The following is an 18,904-nucleotide window of genomic DNA, read 5'->3' on the forward strand; positions in this document are numbered from 1 at the left end:
GCTGCGCCGCGCTGCGGGTGGCCGATGCCGACTACGAAGCAATTTGCAAAGTGCCACGGAAGGTGGCCAGAAGCATCTCCTGCGGGTTGTCCAGTCGGTGGTCAGCCAGTATGGGCAATGAGGAGGCATCTGTGTGCGACGTAGCAGAGTCCACCAGTGCCAGAGAGCCGGTGGATGGGGAAAGCATGGAGGAAGGCACGCCTGCGTCCTCTGTTGAGTCCCTGGACACGACCGTGGAGGCGAGCCCTCCACAGCAGAAGGATGAAGATGCAGATAAGAGCGTGAAAGGGAATGGGAAATCTGATGATTTCTCAGATGACCGCACAACCCCAAACTCTTCGCTGAGCGGGAACAGGCTGGAGCTGGCCCTCAGCTTGATCAAGACTTTGGACTACAAACCCCTTCAGAGTCCCCGCGGCAGCAGACTGCCCATTCCCGTGAAGTCCACCTTGCCCCCTCCCAAGCTCAGCCAGGACTTGGCAGATGGCAGCGCTTCTGCTGGCTTAGCGTGTGCTGGTTCTGCCTTCCTGAACACAGACAGAAAATCCTTTTCCAGAGCTCCTTTGGGTCTTTCCCTGGAGATTTCTGAACTGCAGGAGCTGTGGGACGACCTCTGTGAGGATTATATGCCACTGCGGGTACAGGTAGAGGTCATTGTGCCGCCCTTCGATTGAGCAGCATCCCTGTGGCCTGACGCTGAGCCCGCTGGGGATTCTTCTGTGCTGAGATAATAGATAGCCATGTGTCGCTGAACCCAGGGCTAAGAATAGGCAGCTCGGCCCTTTTTAGGTGTGCGACCTCTCTCCTCTGTTCTTCTCCTGTCTGTTTCCTCCTTGTGTTCTGGGATATTAACCTTCCCCCTCTCCATCAGCTCTCCCTGTCCGTGCAGCCTGCTAGATGGGTCTAAGCTCTTTGCATGCTTTGTCATTTTTCTGCTGAGAAAACACCAGTTTCACTTCAGCTTTCTTTTTAATAAGTCAGCGTGACTCTTACCCACAACTAAGGGAAGCATTTTAAGCTTCTGGGCATATGTTTTGCAGCAAATGTGTTTTCTTTGTGCCTGAGTAATGGTTCAGTGTGGGGAACGCCTGCCTGCAGAGCCCTGCCTCTGCAGATCAGGCCTCCAACCTGCCTAACGTGTAGATCCATGCAGGAATTTCTGGCACTTGCCCTGAGGAAAAGGTGTTTTCCTTGCAGGTGGATTTGTGCCAGATGACTTTAGGATTGGTATTCTAGATAATTGGTTTATTTTCTGATCCTTTGAAACGATCCATCAATTAACGGCAGGTGTTGCTGAAAGCTCTTGTTTTCATGGGACTCCTGGTGCTGTTACCTGCCTCGATGGTAGTCCTCTGAATTGCCTATTTTGCTGGCTTTAATGAAATCTTTATTAGTATGCAGTCAAAAAGCTGAACTTGTAACTCTTTACCACGTTCCTTAATGAATAGAAGGCCTCAGTCAGCTTCAATTCAGGAATATCCATGTCAGCCTAATTGCATTCTCATTAGCAGCCTTAGTGCTGTCTAATGCTCTAGGTAGCCTGGGGATTAGGAAAATGCTTGTTTATTACTATGGCAACTGTGGTTGTGCTGAATGACACTCCCTATTCAGCCAGCCCTGCTTGCTGTCTCCTCTGCTGGGGTGTTTCCCAGAGCTCTCTGCTTTTCCCCCAAGAACCTGCTCAAGAGATGATGCTAGAGAGGAACGTAGGAAAAACTAATTTCCATCTGGTGCACAAAGGCATCGTGCTGGCAGCCAGAAGACATGAAACAGGGCATTGCTGCTCCTCTTGTCTGTGTTGCTTGCTACTAATTTCCACTGCTAGGGATGTATTTACAGCATAAAAATAGATTTTTCTCTTAACAGAACGTGGCACAATCAACGTGGCGCGTTTACAGCTTGGCTTTGTGTCACACGTCGCCATCCTCCTCTTGGAACTGCTTTAGAGGAGTTTCTCCAACCTCCAGCCTCTGCCATCCAACTGTCCCTGCCAGGAATTCATCCTGTACAATTTTTTACTGCCTGTTTCTCACCACGGCAACAGCAGCAGTTGTGAGCTTCGGTGCAGGATCTGTCAGAAGGGGAAAAGTGCTCAATCCTTTGGATATCTTTATCAGCAAAAATGGGGAGTTGAATGCAGCCAGTAAACTAAGTGATTCCTGTATAAATTATTTTCCTTGCTCTTTGTATGAGCAACACTCTTTGTTACAGTTGGGCGCTGCTGTCCAGCGATTCACATGCATCAAAGCCTTTCTGGTAGCATGAAAGGGACATACAGGACCACAGTTCCCTTGTTGCTTTTGGGAAACTGCAGTTCTCCTTTAAATTTACTGCTGTAAGCTATGATGACCGAGGGATCTGTTGTTGGGGCACATGACCTTGTAGGTACTGTCTTCTTGGGTGTTTTCTTGAGCCAACAATTCTTCCTCTTCATCACCAGAGCCCCAGGAAAGTGCCACCAACTCCAGCCTTCGTCAGACACACTCTTGCAGCTGCCTGCGGTGCCGGGCTGGCAGCAAGGGAAGCATTGTCCTACTGACAGCCAGTCTTTTGCCCACTGCTCCGGGCAGATGCGAGCTGGGCAGGCTTAGATAGAGCTGTGATTATTATTCTTCTTTTTTAAAGAGGTGTCTGTCTAGGTTAGTGTGTGCTGACATCGCTGGAGCTGTACTGAGGAGAGATTGTCAGTAAAATGCTGATGTAGAGAAACCACTGGTGAGCTCTTCGGTGGAGCTGTGCTCCTGACATGGCTGTGGGGAGGCACCTCGGGCTTGGGGACTTTGGACTCTGGAGCTGGCTCTGCCTTTCCCCTCCCTGCTCTTAGCTCTTTGCAGGCTTTCTGTTTAGTTTTCTTTGGAATATGCAAATTGTGAGGAAAGATGTGTTTTTATTTTCTTTTTTTTTTTTTTTTTTCTCCTCCTCTCTGTTTTCTTTTCATCAACCTTATTTCAAAGTAGCTGCTGTGTGAGATATTCCAGCAGCTCTCCCTGTCTAATCTGGCAGGGCACATTTGAAATTACTTGTTATGACTGTTTAAGGTTTCAGTAAAACCTTAACAAAACACCGGGGTAAAGGGAAGCGTTGCCTCTGTATGTGAGAGGCAGCGCACAGGCCTGGGGGAAGCTCTGCAGTGCTGCCTGCTTCTCCCAGAGAGCATTTTGGTGGCTGCTGAAGATGAGGATTCAGTCTGACAGGGCTAATCAGAGTCAGCTATTGTTCTCCCTGTGCTGTGCTGCCTGGAGCTGGTGCTGCTGTGATTGCTCTGAAAAGCTCTAGTATCTTCTTGTTGCCTCTGTTCTGCAATCCTGCGCTTGCCAGGGCTCACACTTACAACAGACACCAGTATGATCGATCTTGTATCACTGGTAATATTGAGGAATACTTAACAAGTCCTGTGAGGGCTCTCAGGAGCTGCTCTCAGGAGTGAACAGCTCGCTAGGCAGGAGGTAGCACATGAGTAAGAAGGGATGACAAGGGATTAGTGTGTGCTCAGCCAGCAGCGTCTGGCAGGCCACGTGTCCCAAAGCAGGCTGTTTCCATTCTCAATAAATGGGTGTGTGTCATGAAAAAAACCTCAGCTGTGGCATTGAATTTGCTATGGCTTGTGGAACTGCAGGGAATTGCACATGGAGTGGAGAGCTGGAGTGTGTGGAGAAGTGAGGGAGAGCCCAGAGAACCACGAGTGGAGGGGTTCAGAGTGGAGGGTGACTTCCAGGTCATGGCAAAAGGGTAGCTGGTGGGAAGCATTGAAGGTTGTAGGCTTGATTAAGGAGAAGCTTGGCAGAACATTGGAAGGAGTCTGATTTGGTGCTGGCTTTGTTTTAAAGCTGCCAGCAGGGTATGTAGGAAGAAGAGAGGTTTCAGAGACATGGCTTGGGTGTGGGGAGCAGGTCTGTCATCAGCCTGCAGACAGTGCTTAGAGTCAGAGAAGCTGCTGGGCTCACGGTGTGGGAGTGAGGAGAGGCAGGGAGCCCAACCAGAGCCTCAGGGCAGCAGGGAACTTCTGGCAGGTCAGACAGATCTGTCAGGTGCCAGCCTGCCACCCAGGAGAAGGGAGACACAGGCAGCATGATGTTTCAGAAACAGAAAAGCACAGTGGGGCATATTTAAGCCCATGCTACAAGGTCTCTGAGGACTGACAGCTGAATAGAAGACGTAAGTGCAAGACTTGAGCCATTTCTTTCCTCTTTTTTTCTTTCCTTTTTTTTTTTTTTTTTATTTTTTCCCCCCAGAATTTGCAGGATGAACGTCAACAGCCAGCCCCAGGTGACCTTGCAGTGGGGGAGCATGTGTCCAGTCTGTGTGCTGCAGAGCTGCAGGGGAAAGTCCAGCAGTTTGAAGCTGCCAACAAGGTATTTCTTCAGGAACAGCAAATTCAGTGCCTAGTGAATCTGGTGTAGTTAGTGTTGGAGGGTGCCTCCGGGCCTGGCCACGTATCCACCTCTGTTCCAGCTTTTTACTGACCTGTGATTCTCAGTGCTGTTTAACTCAGCTTCAGTTAAAAGCATTTACTTTTTTTTCAGCAGCTGGGTTGTGTAATTTTTCCATATTTATTTTTGCAAATCATTATTTTGGAAGAACTTCCCACTTACCTGGTTAGCCTTGCAGGAGCTGCTGAAGGAGAGATGCACAGGACCATTTCCCTGTCTCTTGGATTTGCATGGGCTGAGCCTGGTGCAGGAGAGAAGCACACCTGCCTTTTGAGGCAGTTCCCTTGATTTTTGCAGGCAGTAAGGGAGATCAGTGCAGAGGGAGTCTTGTTTTCATTTTGATTTAAAGGCTTTCTTGGGAAAGAAACATGCAGCTGAGTCTTCTTAAGGCAGATCAAATTTAACACATGTTGCAAGGGGTAGATGTTCTTAGTTAAGCTCTTGAACTCTAAGGTAAATTATACCCACTGGGAAAAGAGAGGGATTAAATGGGGAAAAAAACATCGGGATGGGATCTTTATTTAAATCTGGGGACAGCTGTAAACTGTTGGAGCTGCCTGGACCACAAAGGTTGACAGGAGAAATAAAGAGTCCCAAGGTCTGGTAAATGCAGTTGGAAGTGTTTAAACAGGTTGGGGGAGTGTCTCTTACAGAAGAGAGAACATGACAGGTGTGTAAACTAATGAGCAACAAGAGGAAATCATAAAGCAGCACAAACCTCTTAAGAAACTGAGGCTTGGGTAAGTTCCAAGAAAGATGTGTATCATCCAGGACTAAGAACGCCAACAGGCAGCATGTTTAGAAATGCTAACAAGCAGTTGCTTAAATTCACAGCGTGTGCTGTGTCATGAACATTATGGTGAAAGCAGAGAACTGTCCTAAAACTGTTTGAGATAGTAGTCTCTTGAGGGTGAAAATGTCAGGGGCAGAAGTTTCTCAGCTTGTAAATTGGCCATGGAGACTAGTGAGACATTCCCCTTTGCTTTGTGGCCATGCTGTTGGCATGCTGGCACTCGCCAGACTCCCTTGTGCTGAAGCCAGAACTTGAGGCTAAATAAGCCATTGATCTGATCAAATGTAGCATTACCTAGACTAGCAGTTGCTGCAAGAGTGCCTGTGTGGTCGAAGGAGGTGGTAAGGGAAGGGGCTGGAAGATCATAAAGGGGCAGCTGCAATGCTCTGGAGGATCTCAGAAGCAAAGGGAATGTTTTGTGGCATGTGTAGTTTCTCCATGTGGATTTTTTTCTTCATATCTCTTGGGAGGTTTTTGGGCTGAAGCAGCCCCTTTCCTCTTAAGGGAACAGAAACAAATGATAGAAACTGGGAAGGCTGCTGGGCAGTCTGAGCAAGACTCTCCTGGAGTATGTGGGAGACAGTATGATATGTGAACCCGAGTCTGGAACCTCCACCCTGCACTGGGGACTGCATTGGAGGGCCCAGAAGCACTGGAACAGTCCTGTGGTGGGGCTGAAGGCTCTGTGTTTACTCACCGGTCTCCACCCAGCAAAACAGTGTTTACAGACTCTAGAGGGAGCCACAATGATCTTGATCTGGTGAACACCTGGGCTGTGTGGACTTGAGTAAGGAGTGGAGGGATTCCTAAGGGTGTTTATGTAAAGCATTAGGCAGAATTAAAAAAACAACATATTTCTGTCTTCAGTTGTTACAGGAAAAGCTGAATGAATTGAATTTTGAATTAAAAACTGTCCAAGAAACATCGCAGAGGCAAGATCATACCATCCAGTGTCTGAACGAGGCCCTGAAGAGCAAAGAGAGTAAGGTAATAGTTTTGGGTAAACAGGGTGGTGGTCACCAAAAGAAGAAAGTGTGCTAGACCTGTAGGCAGTGACTGAAAAGGAATGCTGAAGCCATTGCTAAGCATCCTGGATCTCATTAAATTATTTCTTGTGAAGCTCTTACTTCTATGCGATGCTAATGTGTCATAATCCACGCTGGAGGCTTGGGATGGGAGAGTTTGTGCTTGATTTGGCAATGACTGGGCTTCCCATCCTTTGACTTGTAGACAGAAGAGCTGTACCGTATCATCGAAGGGCAGAATGAGACAATGTCCAAGCTGCGGGACATGTTACACAGAAGCCATCTAGGACAGTTGCAGGTATGTCTCTGGAAAGCCTCAGATATATCAGGCTTCCTTCTGCAGAGATCCTGATTTTTAAATCTCACTCTTGAGGTGAAACTTTGAGTTTCTCTGCTTCCCACTCTTGTTAGATGTCAGAGAGCCCCCTCTCATCCCAGGAGCAGCAAATGTCACTGCTAGATCTTCAGAACGTGCTTTTCTGCACCAAGCTGGAGGTGCAGAAACTGAAAAGAGCTCAGCGCCAGAAAGAGCATCAACTGGCTGAAGCCAGGAGAGCAACCCAACTCCTAGAGACCATGGTGCATGAGGAAGAACAGCAGAAAGAGGCAACCTGGAAACACAACCAGGTATGACAAGCACTTAGCCTGGAAGTCTCTGGGGTTACATGACTTGAGAAGTACTGGTTTAGTCAGTACTCTGCTCTTAGTCATCACTTCTGCCTGCACCAGGCTGGACACACTTGGCTAACTCCTTGTCACATATGGCAGGGAGAATTCTCCAGCCTCCTTAGCTTCCTATCTGAGGATTTAGAATCAGCAAGGACACTTGGTACTGGGTGTGTTGTCCTTGTATGTCTTAGCTGGTGCAAGTGGCCCATCTCTTTTTGCAGTGTTATGAAGTTCATGGCCACTGCTGCACAGGTTAGCTGTGACTGGTTGTAACAAGGGGTTTAGATGGGTGGATGACCTGGGAAATGAAATAATTCAAACTTCATCACCATGGAAGTGTATTTAGAGTTGTAAAAGCTGTGGTATTGCAGAGCATTTCTGGCTGCTCCTACAGCCCTTGGCCTCTTCAGATTGATCTGCTGTTTACAGGTTTGTTGAGACTGACTGCCAAGATGGGTGCTTTTCCCTTGCAGGAGCTGCGTGCTGTGGTACAGCAGCTGCAGGCAGAGCTGCAGGACAAGGCTCAGCAGCTCCAGACTGTGGAGTGGGAGAAATGCTGTGAGCTGCAGGCTGAGGAGCAGAAAGCTCAGTGTTTGAGTCAGCATCTGGCTCGCAAGGAACAGCTTCTGCAGGTGAGATGCAGAAAGATTCGAATTCAGCATAAGTAGCCAGGGCCCCTGCTCCTCCTTTGGTATTTGGTGATGTGAAAGTCAGGCTGTAGCTTTCACATCTGCCCCTCAAAGAAGGGAAGGACAGAGATATTTCTGGGCTCCCAAGGTGAGGAAAAAGGCACACAGGTATCCAAGTGCCTCAGCCCACAGCAATGCCTGGTGAGCCCTGGCAGGTGCTTGTCAACCAGCCCCAGGTGCTGGGACTCTGCCATCCTTTAATGTGGGGAGTAGTCCAAGTGTGAGGTGGAGGTAGTTGGCCCTGATTCTCCTGTACTGCTCTCTGGGGGGTTTCTGGGCTGACAGTTGTACTGGGTGTGTGTATGTGACCTCTAGGAATCGAAGGAGCTTCTGCAATGCCAGCAAAGCTTGGACAAGAGCCCTGCTGCCATGAATGCCATGTTGGAGAAACTGCAGCAGCGAGTCAGCGACAGGGATGCTGCTCTGGAGGTGAGCACAGTTTGTTGGTGACGTCTCCCTGCACCAGCAGTGCAGCCCCAGGGGATGGCCATACCTTGTGTGCTCTTCATGGCTCAGCCTTCCAGAAGAGCCCTCTGAAAGGGAGAGCTGAGGTGCCCCATAAAGTGAGTGGTGGGCTGCAGAGCCTTGCTACCCCATTCTGAGCAATCATCTCCTCTCACCATAGCGAGCTGTAGATGAGAAGTTCTGTGCCCTGGAGAAGAAGGAGCAAGAGCTGCAACAGCTCCGTCTCTCGATGAGGGAGCGTGGAGGCGACTTGGAGAGGCTGCGCAATGTCCTGTCCAGCAATGAGGCCACCATTCATGTGAGTGCTTGTACTTGGGCATGCAGAGTCCATCCTGGCTGTGGTGTGCTAGACAAACCTTCTGTGAATGCTCTGGTTGTTGCCAGAGAGAGTGGCTGCAGGGTGTTGGCCTTCCTCTGGCCCTGCCTGCATGGCTAGTTCCCGGGTCACTCATGTTTCTGGGCTGGGTGTAGAGGTGAGTGTGGTTTCTGGAGAGGACAGGGACAAATCTATGTGACTCCACTGGCAGGAGAGACTGGTATTTCCAGTTCTGCTTAATTGAGGATAAAGTCCCTGTCCCCTTCTGTTGTGGTCCCCAGAGCCTGGAGAGCCTCCTGAAAGCCAAAACCCTGGAACTAGAGCAGGTGTCAGCAACCTGCCAAAACCTCCGCTGGCTCAAGGAAGAGATGGAGGCCAAATCCTGTAGCAGGCAGAAGGAACAGGAGGGAATCATCCAGCAGCTGCAGACCTGCCTGCATGACAGAAACAAGGAAGTGGAGGTAAGACCTTCGCTTGGCTTCCTGAGCCTTCAGCCAGTTTGTCTGCAGAGAGAGATCCCCAACTAGAGCTTCCTGCCTGCCTGCTTCTGAGGAGGGCACTTGAACCTGTGCCCTGTGCTTTAGAAGCTGTCTGCTTTTGGCACCTGTATCTACCTGTGCCTACTGAGACACTGTTCTTGGCTACACCCAAGCCAAAGAGCTGTTTGTCCTTGAACAGCTTGCAGTTCAGTGGTAGCAGCATCTCTATCTCTCCCTTCTTCCCCCTTGCTCAGGAGCTTACAGCAACTCTCCTGTGCAAGCTGGGCCCAGGGCAGAGCGAGGTAGCAGAAGAGCTGTGCTTGCGTCTTCAGCACAAGGAGAAGATGCTGCAGGATCTCCTCAGCGACAGGAACCGTCAGACCATGGAGCATGATGCTGAGATCCGGGAGCTGCTGCAGGCCATGAGCACCAAGGAGCAGCAGAGCCAAGTGAGTTGTGTGCAGTGGCACAGTGGGGAGGTTGGGCTGGATGGCTCTGCCTGGCGTTAAGCAAATGGAAACTGTCCTCTGGCTTCTGTTGGTGTAGCCTGGTGGAGCTGCAAAGTGTTGAAGAGCCACGTAAGACACCATCAGCTGTTCCTGGGTTGGTCTCAACCCATCACATGGGAACAGTTATGAAGCAGCAGCTCTTGTAGACAGTGTTCAGGGGTCAGGTTGCTGTCATTAAGTGGACTGCACAGGGTTTATATTTGTGATTGGGAAGGAGGTGCAGATCTTCCTAGATATCTGTGCTCCTGGGCTTGGGGCAGCAGAGGGACCATGGGACGGTCTCTGCTTCATGTGTATTTTACCAGACCAGAAAGGCAGACTCTGAGCTGTGTCTTACGTAGTGCAGAAGTCTGAGGAAGCTTTGCTCATTGCTTCTTAGCTTACAGGTTAGTCAAACTAGGGCATGGTCCTGGGCATGTAAACGCCACTTAAACAGCCAGAGTTCCTACTCTGCCTACTCCTGCACACTGGCTGCAGTTCAGTGTTACCCAAGATTCTTTGCATTGAGTTTCCTTTTGTAAAAGGGGGGCTAAAAGGCCAAGCACTGTCTCCTTCTCTTTGTCTGTCCTCTTTCTTCCCTCCTGAATGAGGTGTGAGAAACTGAGGAGCTTGTTCCTCTGTAGGCAGAGAGGCCAAGCCTTGGCAAGCAGAGATGGGAGGGCTGCGGTGGAGTCATGCTGGGTGGCCAGGAGCAGTAGCTCCCAGGCTAGTTTGTAGATCACTTCCAGTCTCAAGTGACAGATAAATGTTGAGATGGTTTCCCCTAGTCTGTAAGGAAGGTGAGGGACAGGGATCCCACCCCTGATCACAGCCATGTCTTCCTCTGCTTTTCCTGCTCCATCAGACGGCTACTGAGAAGATGGCACGTGCTTTGGCTGAAAGGAGCTGCGAGTTACAACTCCTACGGCAGCATCTGTTGGGGAAGGAGCCTGTGGGGACCCAGTCGGCTGGTGCCAGGCTGCTGAAGCAGGACAAACAGCCCGGACAAGTAAGAATTGTGTGCTGTGGCCTTAGGGCTCCATGGAGAACTGATGGCCTCAGGAGGAAATGGGAGAGAGGGGAGCACCACAGAGAATGATAGAAATGAAAGTGGGATTAGGGGAAAGACTTCCTATAGGAGGAAGAGAAGAAACTGAAGAGCAGAAATGCTGCCTGGATGTTCTGATCTTGATTCCATCAGCCTTTGTCACTCAGTGTCTCCTTTTGTTTTGATCAGGCAGCATTTGAGTCCTTAGGGCACGTGAGAGTATGAAAGAAATCCACCCTCTGACCTTTCAGTGTTGACCCAGTCCTTCCTTGGGCTGGGCTGCCTCACTGTATTGTAATCCCCTCCCTGACATTGTCACATTCTGAAGGGGACAAGAGAGCTAATTTTAGGTCCCACTAATTCTTGGCAGAGCCTGCTGGCTGTTTGCTGTCTCTTCCACAATTGGAGTTGGTATTTTTAAAGCAGCTTTGCTAAAAACCCCTTTGAGGCTGAACACAACTCTGAGGCTACATATGCCATGCTCCTACTTGAGCAGCTGTTAATAGTTTGTTGGTGAGCTGACATGTTGAACATTTTTAAGCAGCTGTAAACAGGTTGCTCATTTCTATTCCCAGGATCAAAGTGAGCTCTAGAGACTTCCAGGGACATGCATATAGGCCAAGCTCTGTGTTCTCCTTCCTCCATGTTCCCTCTGGGCCACATCTTTGGATGAAGATGCAGGTCTCGGTAGAGTCTCAGTTGAAAGATGAGTTTGCTGCAGTTGAGTGAAAACTGCTTAATCCTTACTATGGAGATGCTCACTGCCAGCAACCTCCTGGTGCCAAACAAAACAAGGCCAGAGCCGCGTTGCCTACACATACAGCTTTTAGGTTGGGTGCAATTCACTTGTCCTCACTGCCTGGCTAGATCCCCTTCATTGATTTCTCACATTCAGAGTGTCAACAAAGCAGCCAGCAACTTTGCTGCAGTCCTGGAGCTCTGGGGAAGCTGCTTGTGCTAGATTCCCCATAAAGGTGCAAACTGGAGGCTTTTGTCTTTTCAGGAAATAATGCAAAGAGCTTGTGGAGCTACAGTCATTGCCAGACCTCCACAAGGGGACAGCAGCTGCAGGACAGAGGGAGGTGAGTGTGGTGACAGCTTCTTTCAAGGTCCCCAAATGTGACCAGGGCTTTTTGCTGTGTGGGAGAAAATGGTTACATGAAACTGTGAGAGAGTAAAGAGCTTTGAGCAAGAGTGAGTATTTTGAAGTAAAGCTGTGCCTCCCCTTTGGGTGGTGGCTCAGGGATGTCTGGGGATGGAAGTATGGAAAAAAGAAAGGCTGGTGTTGAGTTTGAGGTGAGGTGCTTCTGCTCAAAAGCTGATACTGTCCAGTGAAGGATTTTTTTACTTATGGTTCAGGCTGGGCTGAGACAAGTGCAACTGGTTTGTGTTTTGCCTTGGGGCCAGCACACCTGTACTTTGCCAGGGGTGGGAGAGCAGGCCTGGGGTGTAACTGCTGCCTTGGGCTGCTGTTTAAGGATCAAGCAGGGAGGAGGAATGTTTATGAAGAGGCAGTGTGATGGGGAGCACAAGCATCGTAAACCTGTCTTGCCAAAGAGGGATTGTGTCTGATCCTGGGGTTGGAGCTGACACACAGTAACCCTGCGGTAACCAAGCTGTCTTTGCAGTTACAACGTCAGCAGCAGAACTGGAGAAGGATCTTGTTAATGCTAAAGAGGAGCTGGAGCTAATGGCAAAGAAGGAAAGGGAAAGCAGGGTGAGCTTATGACAGAGCCTGTACTGATCTTCCTCGCTTACAGGAGACCATTGGGCTGCCCCTCACTGGAGGCTTTGTACCCCCCTATTGTGAGGATACCTGCAGTGAGAGAAATGGGGCAGCAGCTTCCAGTGGGGTTTTGGCTTTCTGCAGTCTTTCACGGATTTTTCTTCCCTCCCTAGCGGGAGCTCAATGCTCTCCAGTCCGTTGTGGCCACACAGGAGGAAGAGCTGCAGGTGCAGGCCTCGGATATAGAGTCCTTGACCAGGACCATCCAGATCAAAGAAGATCTCATCAAGGTGAGAACATGCTGTGTTGGGTCAGTTCCACCTGGGAAGGCTTCAGAGGAGTCTCTTCTTTCCCCACATCCTCAGAGTACTGTGGCTGGCTGTCCATGGATGGTATTGCTGCTAGTTTACCTACAGCCCTCTGTGTTACTTTGGCCAGATGGCAAAGGCCCCAAACCCCGAGTGTTGTCACTTGGCCTTTTGCTCCTTATGTACCAAACACCCTTCTTGGAGTCCTTTAAACAGAGCACATTGTGTCTTTTCTGTGCTTGTTCCATGCTGTTGTCTGTGCATAATACACTCTGAGTGCTTTAGAATGTCTCTCTTGGGGGACCTGGGTCTTCCCAAACACTGGAAACTTTTGGCAGTTGCATTCCAGGGAGAATTACAAAGGTCCAGCTGTCCTTGTTACTGATCCCTTCTTCACTGAGCCCTCCTGCTGTTGGTTTTCAGGATCTGCAGATGCAACTGGTGGATCCCGAAGAAATTCCAGCCGTGGAAAGGCTGACACAAGAAGTGCTCATGCTTCGGGAGAAAGTGGCCATAGCAGAGTCACAAGGACAAGAGGCTACTGGAAACAGAAGGCAGCAGGTAGTGTGCCATGTGGGGCAAGCTTGGATGTGTGTATATTTCTGTTGGTGCTCCGTTATGAGGCTTTCTTTTCAGCCTTTGGGTATGCTGAGATGTGCTTGTTCTTGGAAGCTGGCTGTGTGCAATAGGGGAATGCAGAGGAGGAGAGGATTGGAGAGGATTGCAGTTGTCTCAAGGGCAGAGTCTGTTGGGAGTCCAGGGGTGACACTGATCAACTTGATCACTTGGACACAAGCAAGAGAGGAAGGGGAAGCCCTTGTTTCTCTGGGGCAACCAGGTGCCTCCTTCAATTTCTGTCTCTTTTTTTTTGAAGTGTTGCATCTTGTCTCTTTTCTCCAACCAGTTGTTACTGATGCTGGAAGGGCTGGTGGCTGAAAGGAATCGGTTAAATGAGGCTCTCCAGGCAGAGAGGCAGCTCTACGGCAGCCTGGTGAAGTTTCACACACACCCAGACAGGTAAGCAAGGCTGCCTTGGCTCCGTGCTGCCCTGCTCTGCTGCTGGGGAAGCATGGGTGGTCCAGTGTGGCAATCCCTGCAGCAGTGATCATTCTGCAAGTCTGAGAAGCCCTCGGTGGGAAGGAGGGAATCTAGGCAAAGAATCAGATGAATGTGGCTTTGAGAGTCCAAGTTTTAGGCTTTCTTCTTCCCTTGAAGAGGCTGCAGTGGCCAGCTTTAAACGCTGTGTAAACTCCCCCCATTGCCACCTCTTCTTCAGGCCCTGGGATTTCCATCTCTGTTCCCTGGCTTGCACCTTCCTGGCTCAGCTTCCCACCTACACTTGGCCACCTTTCAGAGGCTGCTGTCAAATTCCCAGCCAACTGTTGGGTTGATAAGGATCTATCTGGGTGCTTCTGCAGGGGGCTGTCCCGCAGCGCAGCATGGCCTGCATTCCCTGTCCTCCACACTAATCCCCTGCCCTTCATGGGGCTGCAGCCTCTGGGATATTTGAGCTACCTGATAGCAAGAGAGCACATACGTGGAGTGCTTGGGTAAGTACTGAAGAACAGCTGTGACTAGGAGTCCCCTACCATGGGCTGGAGCCTTTTTTGGGGATGGCTGTGCTCTGGGGAGATTTGGAGGTGAGGCAAGAGGTGGCCTTGCCTCTCTGCACACATTTCACAGGCTCCACCTGCCCCTTAGGCAATGGGCAGGGCCCTACTTCTGCTTTGCTGGTGTGATAGTTTCACTAGCCAGGACACTGGGGAGCATGCAGGGCCTGTGCTTGGAGCAAGTGGCAGTCCCCGATGGAGGGACCAGTTTGGTGTGTGTGCGCTTGCTGCAACCTGTCTAACCCTCTTCCTTTTTGTGCGGCGTGTCTGCTTAGCGCTGCAAGAGACCACACTCTGCAGGTGGAGCTGGAGGGGGTCCAGGAGCTCCGGGGACAGCTGGAAGAAGCTCTTGGAAGAAGCTTGGAGCGTTTGAGCAGGCTGGAGACACAGGGCACCATAGGAGGTGGGGAACAGGAGCGTGTGACAGTCCTACCCCAGCATGCCTTCTGAGCACTGATGCTCGCCCGCCTGCTACGGAAACGGTTCACTAACTGAGCGAGCCTGCCTCACTGACTGCGGGAGGGTTGCTTGGGTACTTACTGGTGGTACTGGGATAGAACTGGGGTAGGGCTTTGGGTTTTTTTTTTGTGTGTTTTTGTTTTGTTTTATTTTTGAGCTGCTTCGGAAATGGCGATCAGTGCAATCCACCTGTGTCTCGTGTATGTTCCTGTCTGACCCACCCTGGTGGCCACTGATGTATTTGCACATTCAAATCATTCCATTTTAGTTGATTTCCCTCATCTCCCTTCTCCTCCCATCCCCATGGGCCGAATAAAGATTCCCTTTCTCTGAAGGAAACGCCAGATGTTCTCTATCATCTCCCATGTGCATGAGTGTGAGTTTTTGTATTCCCTCACCATTTTGCTTACCCAGTAACATCCCCCTCTTGGGTTGATGGTGGCTGGCTCTAAAGGAGAAGGAGTGTATGGAAAAGCAGGTTCCAGAGCCAGAGAATTTAAGAAGGGCCACAAGACCTAGTGGCACTTCCTGGGCCTCTCCCACAAGTGTTGAGGGTAGAACCAACAATTTATTTTATGCTTAAGCCAATCCTACTCCAGTATTGATGATTTCACTGACTTTTTTTTCTTTTTTATCCCCCCTCTGCCCCCAGTTATAACTTGTCTTAGCCTGGCTTGTGAGTGCCTTCAAGGGAGAGCTTTCTCCTCTTTGATAGATGGTTTGGAGTGACTGAGACCTGTCCCTGCTCCCAGGGTCTGGGCTTGGCCTGCTCCCTCCCTTCTATGCACACATTTCACAGGCTCCACCTGCCCCATGGGCAATGGGCAGGGCCCTATTTCTGCTTTGCTGGGGACAGTCCCGCTTGTCCCACCACTGCGTACTTTTCTAGGGCATCTTTCACCTCCTCTGGAGGTGTTGGGGCTGGTGTGAGAGCTGAAAAACAATAGCAACAGCTTTCTGATGCCCAGCACTTCCCATGCACAGCAGGCTGTGGATCTGCTGTCTTGTACTCAGTCACTTCCCAAGGTGTCAGGAACAAATTTTGTACCTCTGAGCATGTTTCTGCTTGTGGGGGGAGCAGCAGAGCTCTGTCTTGCTGGGCTGCAGCACCCGGACCTGTGAGTGCACTGCTGCACATCTTGTGACTGTTCCATGTGGCACCACCTATCCCATGCATCGCACCCGTGCTGAGGTCTTCTCCTGGCCTCAGACAGGGATCGGAGGCAGCACGGCTTTCTCTTCGCATACAGCAGGTCAGCACTAGTCCTCTGGGTCTGCACCTAGCTGTGTGGTGAGTTCAGCAGTTCTCGTGTGGGGTGAAGGGACACAGCTGGTGGCTGCTGGGCAGCTCTGGTACTTGGTTAGCTTTTCCTTTTTTGTGTTTCATCTCATTCCCTTCTCACTTCTCTGTGTAGCACCAGCACCATCTTCCCTTTCTCTTTCTGCCTCTCACTTTGTAGGAGCCTTTGTGTCCTTGTCCTTATCTTAACACCTTCCCTGCTCCATCCTGGCCCTGATCCCTGGCTGGCTCCCTCGTCCCCCGGGTACCATGGAGCCCAGGACCCAGCACAGACTTATTGGCATGGTGTGAGGGAAGTCTTGGCTGGTGCTCCGGCAGCTCCTGTCTCTTCTTGTGTGTGTGTTTTGCTGCAGATCTGTCCCTGGCCTCTGCTAGCTTCACTGCTGTGAAGTGCCTCATAGGAGAGCGTTGTCTTGGGCTGGGGTGTCCCAACTTTTCTGCTCTGTTCTTTACGAGCTCCTTTCATACCTGATATGCCTGGCTGTGCACTCCTCTGCTCCATGGGAGGACCAGCCTGAGCAGCCCGTGGCTGAGAGCACCCTCTGTCAAACTCTGACGTGCTTTGTGCTGTCCCATAGCTCTTCGTGGAAGTCTCTCCTTCCTCTCTGTTTACCTTGGGGGCTTTCCTTCTCTTCCCTTGTTCCCAGCAGTGTGAAGACTTCCAGCCCAGCCAGTGCACCTGGCTGTCCTGTGAGCCGTGTGCAATTTCCAAGCCATGCAACTAATTCTCTTTGCCTTCAGGCTAGGTCTGAAACACAGAGACAAACAAAAAAGAAAAGTAGTGCTGGGGTTGCACCTCTTGTCTCCTCTGCTAGTAATACACAGAATGCTGAGCAGCCCCTCTCCCTTTAAATTTGCACCCTGGTGTGGTGTGCTCCTGCTGCAAGGGAGGGTTTGAGCACCTGGGGAACAGCAGCCTGGGCATGGTCTGCCCTACGTGCGCGCTTCTCTGCTCCCCCAGCACCACCTTCCTCTTCTTCCCCTGGGCTGTTCTCTTGGTGTTTTGTTTTTCCCTTAAGATTTGATCTCAGCTTTTCTGCCCCCGTCCTGGAGTGCTGGGAGCTGTGCAGAGCTGTGGGTGATGGTGAGAAGTGGGGTGCTGTGGTTCTCCCATGTCCCCAGAGCAGCTGTGCTGGCTGTGGGCCACCCTGACCACCTGACTTGAGACCCCTGTGCATGTGGCCCTCAGCCCCCCAGCAAAGCCTGCAGCTGAGGGTCTATGTCCCCTCATGCTTTGGGGCCTTGCAGCCATCGAGATGGTTTGTCACTTGGCAGGTTGTGTCCCTAGGGGCTCACAGGGCTGTGCTTTGGCTGTGCTAAATGCCACCCCTGGGAGCTGCCACTTCCCAGGGCTGCTGCTGCCACTTCCATCTGCCTCTAAGCTTTTTGCTCCCAGAACAGCGCTCCTCCATCACCGCTGCCCTTGCTCCCTGGGGCAGGGCTGCTTCAGTGAACAGGCTCCACCACACAGGTGATGTCTGCCCAGTCTGGGCAATGAGGTGCCCCTGATTTTTGCAGCCTCCTGGCAGTTGCTTGTCATGAGTGGGTGTCCTCAGTGCGTCACCTTCTACGTGCACTGTGCAGCTGCCTACAAGGAGTGCTCCTGGCTGCTCCTCAGCTTTCCCTCCCAGGAGCCATATGCTTCCCTGCTGGCATCTTCACCAGATGCTTGGCCTCTCCTGCCAGGATTTCCCTGCATCCTCCTGCTCCGTGTTCAGCCTGCCTTGGATCTGCAGACCTGGTGGTGATGGGTTTGGCTGTGGGCAAAGCAGTGGCATCTCCTGTGGGGCACAGGCAGCTATGATACCAGGCCCTGCACAGCCCCAGGGGATGGTCCAAGCTTCCCCCTCCCTGGGGAGAAGAGATCAGGGTACACCTGTGTACCAGCCAGGCAGTCTGAGCCCTGCAGCTGGATGTGAGGGAAGCTGCCCAGACCCGGGTGCAAGCTCGTGCCCTGGGCTGTGCACCAAGGGGCCAGAAGCAGAGCTCTGTGCAAGTAGAAAAGTGTGCCCCAGCTCAGCTCTGTGGGACAGGGTGGACCCCAGCCCCCTGTGCGCTGTGATATGGGACACAAGTGTCCCTTGAGCTCTGCTGCAGCTCTGCAAGGCCAGCGTGGGGCTTGTGAAGAGCCCAGTGCCGTGTATGGCAGCAGGGCTTGGGCAGCACGGGCAGGGTGGTGGTTGGTGCCCTCCCTGAGCTGCCCCTGCCCAGGTAGGTGATGGTGTGGGGTGCATCCTGTACCCCTTCCGAGTTGGGGCAGCACCAGCAAGGCTCCCTGCCCGAGCACATGCTGCTGCTGGCTGCGGCTTGTGAAGCGGCTGCAGGATGGGTGGTATGTGTGCATGTGTGATGGGGCAGGAAGCACAAGGTGGTGTGAAGACAGAGATGTGGATGGGGCAGGTGCCATTGCTGGGGTGCAGGCAGCTGGGACTGTCCCTTCCCTCAGTGCAGGGCTAGCACAGGGTGCTGGGTTGGAGCTCCAGCATGCAGAGGGGGGTAGCAGGGCACAGTAACAGTGGGGAGCCCTCAGTCTTGCCAGGAGTACCCCAGCACCAGGTATGTATGAGCAAGCACCTGCTCCAGGGCTGCCTGTAGTGGCCAGGAGAGGGGGACAGAGGAGGGGACAGAGGCAGTGCTGTTATTGCCACTGCTTTAAGTGCCCTGTTGTGCTGTGCTGTCCCCTAGGTCAGGCCACAGGCACAGACGCTGATGATGCCCGTACCACCTTCACTGACAGCTTCCAGGAGGAGGCAGCCCGCGGCCTGGCAACCCAGCACGTGAGTCAGGGCAGCATGGCACCACGAACAGGGTGGCAGTTGGGCACTGCACCAATGCCAGACCATGTCCGAGCCCCTTCAGGAACATCCATGTTGCCCTCTGTCTTTGTCCCTCTAGAGCAATCCCCGGGCCCCTAAGAAAAGTGGGGGCACTGAAAGGACCCTGATGGGGAGCATGGCACCCACTGTGCCGGAGCGGGAGCTGCAGGCAGAAGAGGAGCTGCGGGAGCTGAAGGCGCAGCTGGAGGAAGCCGGCTTCTCCTCTGTGTCCCACATCAGGTAAGAGCTCTGGGATGCTGGAGCCAGGGGTGGCTGTGGCTTG

General features: G+C 51.7%; 1 protein-coding gene across 1 annotated transcript in view; it reads left to right on the forward strand.

Annotated features, from left to right (window-relative positions):
• Positions 1–18,904, forward strand: part of LOC104526943 (myomegalin) — a gene marked incomplete at its 3' end in the record, with an annotated part of 20,252 nt that overhangs the window by 518 nt on the left and 830 nt on the right. Inside the window, 19 exon segments of the mRNA XM_010170534.2 lie at positions 1–644; positions 4,233–4,352; positions 6,091–6,210; positions 6,454–6,546; positions 6,660–6,875; positions 7,391–7,549; positions 7,922–8,035; positions 8,232–8,369; positions 8,669–8,848; positions 9,121–9,315; positions 10,220–10,363; positions 11,406–11,484; positions 12,031–12,119; positions 12,302–12,418; positions 12,860–12,997; positions 13,341–13,453; positions 14,322–14,449; positions 18,491–18,582; positions 18,701–18,861. The exon segment at positions 1–644 is cut by the window's left edge and continues 10 nt beyond it. Of these exon segments, the coding sequence (XP_010168836.2) occupies positions 1–644; positions 4,233–4,352; positions 6,091–6,210; positions 6,454–6,546; positions 6,660–6,875; positions 7,391–7,549; positions 7,922–8,035; positions 8,232–8,369; positions 8,669–8,848; positions 9,121–9,315; positions 10,220–10,363; positions 11,406–11,484; positions 12,031–12,119; positions 12,302–12,418; positions 12,860–12,997; positions 13,341–13,453; positions 14,322–14,449; positions 18,491–18,582; positions 18,701–18,861 (3,040 nt within the window).

Source organism: Antrostomus carolinensis, unplaced genomic scaffold (genome assembly GCF_000700745.2).
Source record: "Antrostomus carolinensis isolate BGI_N321 unplaced genomic scaffold, ASM70074v2 scaffold40416, whole genome shotgun sequence".
NCBI lineage: Eukaryota > Metazoa > Chordata > Aves > Caprimulgiformes > Caprimulgidae > Antrostomus > Antrostomus carolinensis.